At 52.7% G+C, this 12,771-nt stretch overlaps 5 protein-coding genes across 5 annotated transcripts; 1 reads left to right on the forward strand and 4 right to left on the reverse strand.

Annotated features, from left to right (window-relative positions):
* Window positions 1-433: 433 nt before the first annotated feature.
* On the reverse strand, window positions 434-1,064 carry V8C40DRAFT_129366 (uncharacterized protein). Its single transcript, XM_083211040.1, has one exon. The coding sequence runs from the start codon at window positions 964-966 to the stop codon at window positions 586-588; it is 381 nt and encodes a 126-aa protein (XP_083067618.1). The 5' UTR covers window positions 967-1,064; the 3' UTR covers window positions 434-585.
* A 3,638-nt stretch (window positions 1,065-4,702) lies between these two features.
* Window positions 4,703-5,599, forward strand: V8C40DRAFT_271004 (uncharacterized protein; the record flags this gene model as incomplete). The annotated part of the gene is made up of 1 exon (XM_083220238.1): window positions 4,703-5,599. One exon carries the CDS (start codon window positions 4,703-4,705, stop codon window positions 5,597-5,599), a length of 897 nt encoding a protein of 298 aa, XP_083067619.1.
* A 1,779-nt stretch (window positions 5,600-7,378) lies between these two features.
* V8C40DRAFT_129419 (acetate kinase) lies at window positions 7,379-9,240 on the reverse strand. The gene is made up of 2 exons (XM_083211041.1): window positions 8,314-9,240; window positions 7,379-8,232 (listed from the first exon to the last, which is right to left on the reverse strand). Exons 1-2 carry the CDS (start codon window positions 9,075-9,077, stop codon window positions 7,743-7,745), a joined length of 1,254 nt encoding a protein of 417 aa, XP_083067620.1. The 5' UTR covers window positions 9,078-9,240; the 3' UTR covers window positions 7,379-7,742.
* Window positions 9,241-9,716: 476 nt separating this feature from the next.
* V8C40DRAFT_129501 (uncharacterized protein) lies at window positions 9,717-11,548 on the reverse strand. Its single transcript, XM_083211042.1, has 4 exons — window positions 10,981-11,548; window positions 10,755-10,879; window positions 9,987-10,640; window positions 9,717-9,901 (listed from the first exon to the last, which is right to left on the reverse strand). The coding sequence occupies exons 1-4, from the start codon at window positions 11,193-11,195 to the stop codon at window positions 9,765-9,767; spliced, it is 1,131 nt and encodes a 376-aa protein (XP_083067621.1). The 5' UTR covers window positions 11,196-11,548; the 3' UTR covers window positions 9,717-9,764.
* A 20-nt stretch (window positions 11,549-11,568) lies between these two features.
* V8C40DRAFT_258217 (uncharacterized protein) lies at window positions 11,569-12,689 on the reverse strand (the record flags this gene model as incomplete). The annotated part of the gene is made up of 1 exon (XM_083218671.1): window positions 11,569-12,689. A coding segment is annotated over exon 1 (296 nt), but the record flags the coding sequence as incomplete, so codon positions are not given.
* Between the last annotated feature and the right edge of the window lie 82 nt (window positions 12,690-12,771).

A 12,771-nucleotide genomic window follows, 5' to 3' on the forward strand; every position in this document is an offset into this window, starting at 1 on the left:
GTCACTAACAACTTGACTGCTTGGCCCTACGGAGTCAAAGGAGTCCAGTACTCCGTGTACTCCGTACTAATTCTCAAACCTGTCAGCCCTTGGGTGCATTTGTACAGATGCTTGGGTTGTTGGGCAGAGCACAGCGGCAGGACCCTGATTGCCCCTAAAAATAAATTGATTGAACAGACATGTTGGGCGTATCGACAGCTCGCTCATACGTTCATTCGTACGAGCATGCGTAGGCAAGACCCCTTGGATCGCCCGCGTCAGCCCAAATTCTGATTTTCCCATGCGGGCAGGTCAACGAACAGTGCAGACAGCGAGAGATGCACTCATGCACTGCAACTCTAGGGCGCAGCAGAAGCGACCACGAACGCTGAAGAGGGAGAGGGGCAAATCCGGCACCCACGAAAAGCGCATGCTTGTTGCAAGAATTGCATCTTTGCCCCTCTCGACGGATCTAGGGCATTAGCGCACGGATGCGTTGCGAAGGCCAGTGGAATAGTGGAAGGGGGGGCCAAAGTACGTGAAAGTACTGCCCATGTTGTGCCGTGGGTTGTCGACGCAGTTCGCCATGTACCGCCGCCGCCATCGTCAAGTACCTGCCCGCGCGGTGTTTTCTGGATTCTGCGCCGTCGTGTGATTGGTTTGCGCCGCAACAAGAGAGTTGTGGCTAGGGCGCTCTAGCTTACTCGTGCCCGTGCATGTGGTTGCACTCCAGATGTTGTCCGCGGACAAAAGAAGAAGCAACACCGGGCACGGCGGAGTAGCGAATCCTCTTAGAGGCGGCACAGGCAGCATACCCTTGAAGTTGGAACATTGCTGAGGACCGGCCAGGAGAGATGCTGCTGTATGTAGGTACTCGTACCGTCCTTGCACAGGCATGGCGGGGTGGTGCTGCGGCCGTGCCCACAAGCAACCTTCACCTTCAGTGCTAGGAACCGTCTCCGGACGTCCCAGGAGATCCGCAGCCATGCAGCCAGCGCTCGACAGTTGCTCGATCTCTCCGATAATTGGCCATGGCCGTGCTGTCTCCGTTGCATGCGAACGACCCTGGATAAGGCGCTAGCGCTTTTCCCTGCCCTTGCGCTGGTCTGTGGTCCCCCGTTGCAGTACTGGCATGTAACGACTGAGTCGCGTTAGCCCAGCTTCGGCACATGAACCGGGTTTGGAATACTTGCCTGTACTTGTAAGCTCTGCAAGTTAAGGGCCCTTGGGGACCCCTCAAGACCCTTGTCCCTTGGGCTCTTCCCAAGACCCGTCTTTTCTTCCATTTGACCTCAGCCGGCTGTCACTACACCCATGCTGGAGCAAGTCGAAAGGGATCCGAGCTGTGGGTGTGGCGCCGAGGGCCAGTTGCTCCAGTTCCAGTTGCTCCAGTCCCCTGTGGGATCCTTTAGGGCTTTTTCCACAGTCATGATGACGACACCATGAGGTCAAAGTGGCCGAGTTGAGGCCCTTTTTCGAGATGCGCATTTCTGCCAGAAATCACCGGGTTTGCGAATTATGCATGACCTGTCTGTGATTGGAAGATCCGCGGCGCAACTGCCTGATTGCAAAAGTGCTGTCTCGTTTCCGCCGGCATGGCTGTGATTTGATGTTTGATGCACGAAAACTTTCTTTCCCATGGCGCTATGCAAAAGTTGGAGCAAGGCTGGCTGCTAGCACACTCGCTGGGGAGACAAGAGCTGAAGCTTAGCCTTGGCGTCTACTCGTACTTTGTAAGCGCGGCCACCCAGGTCTGGGGTACTTTGCCCCGTCTTTAAACTTGCTTTTTGCACCCAACCCGATGCTTACCTGCTGATAGTGGTGCGCTCACTAGTCCATATGTACCTGCAATCTGTAATCTGTGTTAATGCGTCGAGTCTTATCGGCAGCTCGCTGACCTTGTGCCACACAGTACTCGACAGTTGCTGTCAAACATGTCGAGATGAATTCAAGGCTCCATAAATGGAACCCCCCCTTTTTCTTTTTCCTCTTCCCACTGCAAAATAAACCTCTCGTGTCTCTCTTGTTCTTCCAAAAAGAGAATTGCACCGAAGATGGAGCGGCGCTGTTTCTTGGTCTGATGGGACACCCAATACGCTTGATGGGGCCCAGGGTCGGAGAGTGGAAAGTCGAGGTTGACGTGACCCTCGGCTTACCGTGACGTCAACCATTCACCGCGAAACGCTGCGTTCCTTGTACCTAGTATGAACACAAGGGCCCTGTGATCCACCATGGTGTCGTAAAGTGCCTGCAATCGAGATTTCGCTGCTGAGGGTCCTCCCAACTCCGGCCATGCCTGGTAGTACAAGTGCAAAAGCCAAGAACGTGTGTTTCGTGCCTTGACCAGCCCTCCACTCACAGCCCTTGGTCGAACGCCAGAACAGAAAAGAAGAAGGGTGAAGAAGGGGAAAAGAGGGCCCCCAATTGGGACAGAGCGGCCCACCGTGATGCCTTTGGTTTAGTATTGGATTGGATTCATCGTTTGAGGGTGCTAGAGGCCCCGAGTGATGTGACGGCGTAAAAGTATCGTGGCTGAAGCGCGCGCAGTTAGATGCTTGTCTTATCTTGCGCTCAGCAAAAGCGAGGTGCGGTGCGGAAATAGAGAAAAGCCCGGCCGAGGATAAGGAAAGAGAAAACAAGAGGGAGATAATAAAAAGAAAAATCAAAAATAGATTAAACGAAATCGACAAGAAGCGAGACGAAAGAGAGACAGTTCACCCAAACCCCATCGCCGTGCAGCGTGGAGCAGTACTTTGGCACATCCGCTGGCTGCTTTGAGTCGCAGACACACACGTTCCGCGCTTGTGCTCAGCGTAACCCCAAGGCGCTAAAGAGGCAGGATCTTCACCGGCTGCACCTCGACAGCCAAGCGAGACAGAGGCGGACGGTGGCGCATGCACGTGTGGTCGGGCCAAGCAACGGAGATGGAGATGTGAGAAAAGAAGGGAGAAATGAGAAAAGATGATAGAAGACGCCCGTATTGAGCCCTCGGGTTCGCAGTGCAAGAGAGGTACTTGAACCCTTCCTTCCTGTAGTAAGCTGCATGCTTTGCGCAGAGTGAGAGCGACGGACCCTCAAGTCGGTACATGCCTTCGGTACCAGCGGTACTTGCAGCCTGGAGTTGAGGGTACAAGGCCTCGAGTAAGCGTGCGCGTTCAAGCCACACGAGGCGTGCCCACGGTACCGGCGACTGCTCCAAAAGATACAAGCCGGTACGCCAGGGTGACTGCATCCCCTCCCCTCTTCTCCCCTCCAAGCGACTCCACACACCCCTCCAGCCTGGGCCCCGCTTCCCCCCTGCCGGACCCTGGTTCCCTGCCCGGCTAACAAGCTGTGGCTGCTGTGGCCCTACTTGCCCTACTACAGCCCACTAGAGCCTCTAGGGGACCCCCTGTCGCCGCAGCTCCAGCGCCCGAAGCTGCTCCCCATGCAGCTTGCAGGGCAAAGCTCGCGCCGGGAAGGTTTTGGCTTGGCTTGGCCTGGTTTTTTTTTTTTTTTTTCCCTAATACTCCTGCTATGACAGAAGTGACCATTTTTATGGCTCTTGGGCTGCGAGCAGTACTGTACATGTATGTACCTTAGTCCCTGGGGCTACGTAAGGTACGTACAGTACCTGTCTGCATGTACATCCCCCATCCAAGTCCAGCGCAGAGATTACGGAGCAAAGTGGGAAGTGGACTTTGTCACTCGATCCTCGATCGATGGGATGGATGTTCCCGTTGCGCCTCTCCGGCTTTGACAAAAACTCCATCGCTCCCTCTTGTGCCCTTCTTTTCTTCTCCGATCTCTTCGTCACTTATTACTCGGCAGTGCTGCCCTCCCTCTTATCTCGCCTTTACCTTTTACCCTTTTCCCTTTACCTCCCCTCACCTACTATACACTTACATCTCTACTACCTTACAGACTTCTCCCTCTCCCTAGGTACTATACCTTGCTCAAGCGCAACAAGCATCCTCGCCTGTCATTGCTGTCCAGCAAGCGTCGTCTCTTCGTCGCCTCGTCTCTCGTTTGATAGCACCGGCAGCAGCAATTCGTGCATACAAAGTCGGCGCCATCTGAGATTGGCCTGATCTCGACCTTGCTGATACTTATACGTCTATACCACACCCTATCGGAGGCAAAGATTAGCGTGCGACACACAGCTACCTACCACCTGTGTGCTATCTGCCTCGGCTCTATTCTGAGGAGATCAATAAATAAAACAGCAATAAAAACAGCAACAAGAGAGGAAAAAGAAGCATTTGCAGCCGCGCATATCCAAACCGGGATCAGAATCACCATTTGCGCCGCTTCTGACCAATTCGCATGACTCCGCCGTCCCTCTTTCCTCATTGCGACTCCTGCAGCACCAACGGCTCCTGCCCTCCGTCTTAAACGACATTAAGCGAAGCTTCGACAAAAGCTGCCACCTGCTGTACCTTTTTCGACTTTTGGAATTCATTTTCCATTTCCTTTTCTTTTCTCTTTTCCCCCTCTCCCCATCTCTCATACAACGCGCATCTTTCTCTCAAGAATCAAACAGTGGTTCTTGGAAAGCGCCCGTTCTGCAGCTTACCGAAACGTCAAGTTGCAGAGAAGCATTTCCAGAGCGGAAACTCCGGAGCTCTACAGCTTTCCTGTCTAGAAAGCTCAATTTCACTGCGCACAACACAAAACGCAGACAACACCACCGAATTATTTCTTCACCCAATTCGAACCGGCATATTGCCAATCTTTTGTCGCAATGCACGCTCGTGACGCCGCAGGCCGCAGGGTCTCACTCCTCAACGAGGATGATTTCAGCAACACCGTCGACACTTCCTCTTACTACCACTCCGTGCATCCTCAGCCTCCTTCTCGCAGCGACTCGTCCTCACCAAACACACCCGCGCTCCTGAGGTCAGACTCGTTTGATTCTCAGCTTAGCGATGTCATTTCGCCCTTGACGCCTCCGGGTGATTACAACTACGGAATGATGCGCGCTCCCAACTACGTCTTCGGGCACGAGTACGCTGAGGGCCCTCCCGCTAAGCGCACTGCCTATGGGGCTCTCAGTCCCTCTGCCTCTGGCGAAGAGGACAGCTCCGCTGCGTCTTGTGTTCCCGAGCGCCCCGTTAAGCGGTATCCCTGCCGCTACCGTGAGATTCATGGATGCGAAAAGACCTTTACCACCTCTGGGCACGCTTCGCGCCATTCCAAGATCCACACAGCTGAAAAGGCGGTTCACTGCCAATTCCCGGGATGTCACAAGAAGTTCACCAGAGCAGACAACATGAAGCAGCATCTGGAAACCCACTTCAAGGACAAGTCGCGAAGCTCATCGGGCACCCAGCGCTCTAGCAAAACCTCGTTGGCTTCCAATGCGCGACGCAGCTCAACTTCATCCAGCCGAAGCCGCTCCTCCACCACAGGGCCTGACTCTTTTGTTTTCTGGGACTCCAGCGAGCTTCACCAGAAGCAGAGCCTCTTGCCGACGTCCCCGCTTACACAGCCGACCGGCAATGCGGGCGACTGGGATACCAGCATGAGCAGTTTTGATCTCCCATTGCTGAACCGTCCCTCCGCAGTTGGCCGCACCCCCAGTGGCCTCGACACGTTGGCCATGGCCATAGCGTGCCAGGAAGGCCGGATGGCATTGTGAGGGGAAGTGAAAAACTCTGCTGCACCTCTTTCATCTCCCCTCGCTTCATTTACCCCTCCACCCTTGGACAAACTTGTCAGCAAATCCACTTAGGCACAGCCTGGGCGTTGCGGTTACATTACATGGAATACCGGAGAGAGAAAAAAACAACACAAGAAGAAAGAATCCACAAAAAAAAAAAAGAAGGAGACAAGAACAGAGTAATTTTTAATGCCCCGCCAACCTGCAACGACAAAAATTAAGAATGGAATTCAGATACCGCCGATTTATACTACAAATCTGCGGCAGGGGAATATACAGAGCACACTCGGTACATATACGATCAGGGGCGGAGAACTTATACACTGGCGGCTGCCCCTGCGGGATGTCAAATGGCGTTTGGATGCGATTTGCTTTTAGGCATCGCCATTTATCATGATTTTCAATTTTTCTTTTTCATTTCCTCTTCACTTCACGTCTTTTCCTTTACTTGTCCTGACATTACCAGAGACACATTCTATACAAGGTTGCAAGATACACGAATGGCGCCTTGGTTGACTTAGCTTCATTGTTCCTTTCCTTTATTTCCTTGTCTAGGTACTCGGTTTTCTTTTGTCGGGGTACTGTTTTATACGCTTCTTGATATCCCATGCTTTCATGCACGCCTCGATGATTGATGAATCTTTTCGAAGATGGCAGTTGGGGGAGGATGCTTCATCTTATCATGGCGTTTGGCGGTATTTTCCCCTTAGATGAGATGCGCGCATGGGAAAAAAATCGAGATGGTGTGTTAATGGCTACATGTATATACAAATGGCAGCTCTTCTGAGCTTGGGATGGGATGGAACTCAATTGATACCACTTTGTTGATTTTGATATATCTTTGAGTTTTCTTTTGCATTGGTGATGGGTCTATGCAGTGTAGAAGGAGTTGTAGCAGCACTCTGCGAGATTAATACCAGGCATGAATGGATTGTGTACATGAAGCCGGCCCGATGCATTGAGGCCCAGTCACGTTTCCCAAATAAAGAGTGCATATGAGTATCTGCATGCATGTGTAAGCTTAGTACCCATATGGGAATGGACTGTTGAGCTCTTTTTTTTATCTCTTCTTTCTATCTCTATCTTTTTTCCCCCCTTCCCCTTGTCCCGTCTTCCCGTTCATTATCCACTTCAAATTTTTATCGTCGGAGTTGCCCGATCTTTGCTCGCTCTCGGCCTTGGGTAGCTATACGTACCTCAAGCATGCGTCTTGGCTTGGCGGCACGGGCACGGACGATACCGATTCAGCTGGCTGCAGATGGAAAAATTTTGTTTCTTTCGCCATTTTTGCGAAGCCTGGGGGCGTTATTAGCTCCGCTCTTCGGACCTCTGGGGAAGAAACCGGGGAGATGGAGGCGAGATTGTTGTAATGTATGTATGTGTGTGTGTCTATAAGCTATTTTTTGTGCGGGGGGTTTGGGCTTGTAGTGTTGAAGAAGCGCTTGAGGGGGGTATATTTAAGGTGAGAATAGAAGAGTGTTTTTTCCTTTCTTTTTTTTATTATTTATTTCTTTTTGTTTCTTGTGAGCATTTGATTTATAGGTGAGGACTATATGGCGAGGATTTCTGTGTTTGGGGGTTGCCGTAAGGTGAGGTACAAATATATATACCCTAGACATCAACACTGCGAGCAGGATTTGTCATAACTGTCAATTAATGAACATCATTTGATGGTAGTATTGCTGATATCTGTTAGACTGCATGTAATTATAAGCACAACACTTTATGAGAGTTGTTTTATTATCGTAAAGAGAAAGAGAGTATGCGAGAATCTAGTTTTCTTCGAATCCTGTTCAGTTCTCGTCCTCCTCAACATATGAACACTTGGTACTATTTAGATTCAGATCCCAAAGTAACCCTTACCCATCTCACGTATAATATTTAAACGTAGCATTACAATGGATCACAATTGATAAAGCCTTCTAATCCCATACCCTATCACGATCAATGTAAATACTCTTGCTGAATCCTAATCTACCCAAAAACAAACCATAACTCGCAAGAAAGAGGCCAATTTCACCCAAGCATATCTCAAGGACACTCATAAAGTCGTCAAAATTTACAATATATATTCTACATACACACATCTACCATCTAAATAACCGCGCTTTATCCCCTCTTTTTACGTCCAAAGTGCTTCCATCTCTGTACACGCTCTAGCCATCTCAAACTGCTCGTCCGTCTGACACACGAGGACCTTGTGTTTAGAATCCTTGCTGCTCAACTCCCGAACAGTTTTATCTCCAGCTCCCTCAGCATCGTTGAGCGCATCATCAATGGCGAAACCCAGGCAGCCGGCTTGCTCAACTACAGCGCTGCGAAGACGGGCACTCCTCTCTCCGATTCCTCCCGCAAACACGATTGCGTCCACATCGCCTTTAAGCGAGACGTAGTAGCTCCCAACGAAGCCGCAGATGCGGTCTACAAATAGATCGAAAGCCAGGCGGTGCTGGGGTTCGTCCGAGGCGGCAATGACGCCGAAATTGGTGGTGCCTGTCAGGGATTTCCAGCCACTCTCCTTGTTGAGAATCTCCTCAGCCGTGGAGATGTGGAGCTTCTCCGTCGACGCCGGAGAAAGCTTGCCTACATCGCTGGCGTAGTGAAAGACCAAGCTGTTTATTGGTCACGCTTGTCAGTTCTATGGACAGGGTTGAAGACTGAAATAGAAAACTGAACTGTAAAGATTGGCTCACCTAGGATCTACGCTTCCACTGCGAGTCGCACCAGGAAGCCCGGCCAACGGCGTCAATCCCATGCTCGTATCCCAGCTCTTGCCATTCTTAATCGCACAGGCACTGGCGCCGCTGCCGAGATGCAGAGCAATAATGTTGAGCTGATCACGGCTCTTGCCGAGGAAGTCGGCCACGGACCTCGAGATGAAGGCGTAGCTGATGCCGTGGAAGCCGTACTTGCGCAGCCGGTTCTTCTTGGCTATTGTTTGGTCGATTGGGTATGTAGAAATGTGCGGCGGGATGGTAGAGTGAAACTGCGAATCGAAACAGGCAACGTTGGTGGCGTCGGGGAGTTGCTTCATGCACGAGTCGACAATCGTCAGCGCAGCGCCGTTGTGCAGGGGGGCCAGGTCGCTGAGGGCTTCCAGATGGTGATATGTGTCTGGGGTGATGACTTGGGAGGAGCCGTAATCGCCTCCGTGGACAATGCGGTGGCAAGCAATGGCCACGTCCGATTTTGAGCTGATTTCTTTCAATTCAGCATCATCCACCAGCGTCTTGAGCAACAAGGCAAATGCATCATCTTGGCTGTTGACGGCAGTGTCCACGTTTTGGTCTTTTATAACGCTCTCGCCACCTCGCGAATATTTCAGCTGAGCTGGCGGAGCCGTAAGACCGTTTACTTGAGCTTCAGCAACCTGGCGCGGCGCCGTTCCCTTGTCGGCCAGATAGACTGAGATTTTGACGGAGCTGGAGCCAGCGTTGATGGCGAGAATGACGCCCATGGCAGAGGGAAGGGGATCGTAAAAAAAGTAATTTGTGATTTCGAGCTGGAAATTGGGAGCAATGGCCGATAAGGCTCGTCTACCCTTGCGCTTTGTGTTTGTGTATAGATGTGTAGATTTGGGACGCCGGTGTCTCTCAACAGCTCCGGAATTCAGCCCTTGCGCCACCTTTTAATTGAATTGTCTTCCTCTTCAACTCCCCTCGCAATCAATCTTTACAAGGGGAAAAAATGGAAAAGATGGGAAGAGAATATCGGTCGATGAGCTGCAGAAACGTGTGAGGTTGCTCATGACGCTCATGACGACACTGGAGATATCGATGGCCTGATGATCGCGGGGAGTTTTGGTGGTGTGGTGGGGGGAGCCAATAATAGACGCTTCTCATGCCACGCCATGCATATTAGCAAAGGTGACGTCCTCAATTCAGCCGGACCTGGTGTGGCGCTCCGGCTGACAAAAAGAGAAGAACACCCGAAAGCCCTGATGGGGGTCCCAGATGGGGGTTGGGAAGATATTGGGGAATCAAGAGGAAAAAGAACGATTGATGATACTTCTTCCCTGGAGGCACGCATGGCCCGTAACGATTGCTGAGCCAAATGCAGCTTGGTCCAAGGCGTACTATTTGCGTCACATATGCCGACCGGGCAAAAAAACGTAACTCAATACGAGCTTGAAGAGGGCTCTGGCTCAGCCAGTATCAGCATCTCGACCGGGCTGGATTTCCGGCGAGGGCAGCTCGAAGTGATTGGGAGGAAACGGGACGCCGTTGAATTCACGGTCGGAGCTGTGGGCAAAGGCCCAGGTTTCGATGAACCGCTTGTAGTCTGCAGATGCTCCACGTTAGAATGCTTGGCTTTCCACACAACACCCATTTTTCTGTAACTTTGAGATCTCTCTCTTTTCCCTTACCTCGCTTATGTGTAAACTGAATAGAGAGGTAGCGGATATCTAGGGTGGTGGTTGCATATGAAGGGCCCAGCTCGGGACTGGCAGCGCTGGCCTGGCCGGCGGACCGGACTCTTTGGCGGATGCGAAATGTTCGTCGCGATGAGGTTTCGTCTGGCACGCTTCCTCGGCGACCGTGGACGTTGAGGCGGAGGGTTTTGGCGCGGTCATCTCGGTTTCGGAGCTCGCCGTCGAAGTGGTGAATGTCATACTCGCGGTACTGGTTGTCCGTCTTGTTGGCTAGGACGCTCAGGGAGTGGAAGGTGGTGTATCGGTCCCTCCAAAGCTTGAGCCTCTGAATGGCACCGATGCCCTTGACCTTGCCGAAGCTGTCGGTGCGGCTCTGCAGGTTGGACCAAACCACGTCGACGTCGTAAAAGTCCACCAGGTCCTTTCGCCGCAGGTCGCCCTGGAACTGAATGGAGGCCTCGACGGTTGTGAACTCGTACCGGACCTGGATGTACTGGTCATGAATACAGATGCCCTCGCCGGAGGTGTACCTGATGCGATGAGGCTCGTTGAAAGATAGGAAACGTTCCATGTCGGGTGGGTCGTTAAATTGACGATGTCGTGAGTGGAGGGTGTGAGGATGGACATCGGACGGTATGTCTGAGGGTACTTGACATGAGAAGATGATGAGCCAGGGGCAACAGAGTGAAGTGACGCGATGACGCAGCAACACATGGGACATTGGACAGATGAAGATGATGACGGCTTCTGCTTGGCACTTACAAAAATGTTCGAGCAGCTCGCTCTGGTAGCTGCACTGCCAGCGGATACGTCGCTGCTCAGACCCCACCACCTCCCAGGGTCCCAGATACACAGTTCGCTCATCGGGCGTGTCTTGAAATAGGGTTCTATCGAGGAGAAAAAAAAAGGCAGGCATTGTCAGATCAGACGGGACTTGCAACGGAGCACCATTAAAGGCCGGGGGCATCACGGAAGAAGCTCATCGTACATTGTGGCAGTGTAGCCCGGAGGCCCGAGGTCGAGAGGCCGGAGCGAGGCGGCGGGCACAACGGACTCGCTGGTGGAAGTGGCTGATATCGTGGAGATTTCTGACGTCTGCGTCCATGTCGAATCTACGGGACTCACATAGGAGCGGCTGTACGTGGGCGGGCGGCCGAGAGACGACGAGGTGAAGGAGGAGCCGGATGAGGACGAGGCAGCCATGCTGTGTTGTTGCTGAGCTGAAGCGGAAGAAGATGGGCAGCCGGGAGGCGCTCAGAGTCACCGAAGACGACTATCCGCGGGCTGGGGCGTCGTTGGAGAAGCTATCATGACACTGGCCGCACAAGGAGGAGAAGCTGGCGGCACGGCACGGCTTACGGAGCCGTCACGGGCTGGGTCTGGACAAGTCTGAGGAATCGTTGTCGCCATGCCCCAGCTGCAGAGGGGGGGAAAGGAGATCAAGATTTGCTGAAGGGCGGTGGATTGGGGGGAGTGGGAGGACAGGAAGAGGATTTCGGGATCGAAGAAGCAAAAAGAATGGACATGAAGCATGTTGCTAGGAGTCTCTCGGCTGCATAATGCTCTGCTAACTACTGCTACTACTAACTGCTACCTATCGTACACGCACTGCTAAAGGGCTGCTACAAACTAGTCCCACGTCCTGCTGCAGGTGGATAAGACAAGGTTCAAGCTACTAAAAACTCTTAGTCCAGATATTACCGTCTGGCAGATTTGCTGGCGAGTTGCTCTCGCAGTTGTTACGAGGACTACGGAGTAGAACTGAAAAAAAGATGAGAAAAGTCCGGGTCTTCTTGTCTTGTCTCTATCGTCGCGGGGTTCGTTCCAGTGCAGCTCGAGACAAGTTCTGCACGGCCTGTCTAAGGCATCCGCATCCATCAGATCAGCCTGGCAGGCAGTAATATCTAATATTACCCAGTTGTCGTAGTAGTACAGGGAGTACACGCACGTACTGCAAATATTTGGGGGAAGCTCTCTTGCTCTGCTCTCTTAGGACAGCAACCCCCCCTGGCCCGGTCCACTACAATGCAGAGCACCCGTTTGGTAGAGCCGGGCTGCAAACCCAATGCACGAGTTTCTTGAGTGAACCGCAAAAAAGGGTGGTGACAGTGCATGGCCTTGTACTGGGTACAACCAAGCTCGCAATTCCGCTGCTCGGTTGGTATGTCGTCCAGGCTCTGATGCAGCTGCGGAATCGGTACGACGACAGCGCGCATGGGGAACGTTCCGGCTGGGCGCTCCGCTGGTACTAGATACTTGGCCGGCGTGGCATCATGGACAGGCATGCGAGGCGTCTGTCTGATGTGATGAGGCGTCTAGCTGCGGGTTGGCGCGATGCCGCACAAGAACAAGCAGCACCTTGCACGAGTCTCTGCTAGCCTAGCGATGCCAACAAACTGCACTGGCAGAGAAAAAACTGGCACCCCGTGGCCGTTCTTTGCGATTTGATGCTCACAAACTGCTAGTTCGCTTCGTCTCTTCTCGGAAGAGGCTCAGGACCCGCTCCACTGGAAGCGAAGATAGCGTGCACGGGGAGCCGTCCGGCCTCCTGATTGGCCGGTGAGCCGCCGCCATGCCGTCCAGAAAAGCTGCAACTTGGGGGCCGGGCTCTCGGAAAGGCTCTGCCCACAGTACCGAAAGTCTCCAGCACCTTATCTTCAGCGGATGGGCATTGGCGTAGCAGCAAGATGCCACGGCTGAAAATAAATAAGTAAAAACAGAAGGGCGTCGGCCAATCAGGGCAGGCTGGTGGTGGCTCCATGTTGCAGCGGCTGGGCAC

This window comes from Trichoderma camerunense (assembly GCF_050948025.1).
Source record: "Trichoderma camerunense strain CBS 138272 chromosome Unknown V8C40scaffold_27, whole genome shotgun sequence".
Taxonomy (NCBI): domain Eukaryota; kingdom Fungi; phylum Ascomycota; class Sordariomycetes; order Hypocreales; family Hypocreaceae; genus Trichoderma; species Trichoderma camerunense.

Coding starts and splice junctions, on each gene's coding strand:
- V8C40DRAFT_129366 (XM_083211040.1), bottom strand. CDS start 966: ATGGCTGCGGATCTCCTGGGACGTCCGGAGACGGTTCCTAGCACTGAA.
- V8C40DRAFT_129419 (XM_083211041.1), bottom strand. CDS start 9,077: ATGGGCGTCATTCTCGCCATCAACGCTGGCTCCAGCTCCGTCAAAATC. Junction 8,233..8,313: donor AGTGGAAGCGTAGATCCTAG/GTGAGCCAATCT, acceptor ACCAATAAACAG/CTTGGTCTTTCACTACGCCA.
- V8C40DRAFT_129501 (XM_083211042.1), bottom strand. CDS start 11,195: ATGGCTGCCTCGTCCTCATCCGGCTCCTCCTTCACCTCGTCGTCTCTC. Junction 10,641..10,754: donor CGAGCTGCTCGAACATTTTT/GTAAGTGCCAAG, acceptor TCTCATGTCAAG/TACCCTCAGACATACCGTCC. Junction 9,902..9,986: donor TCAGTTTACACATAAGCGAG/GTAAGGGAAAAG, acceptor GAGCATCTGCAG/ACTACAAGCGGTTCATCGAA.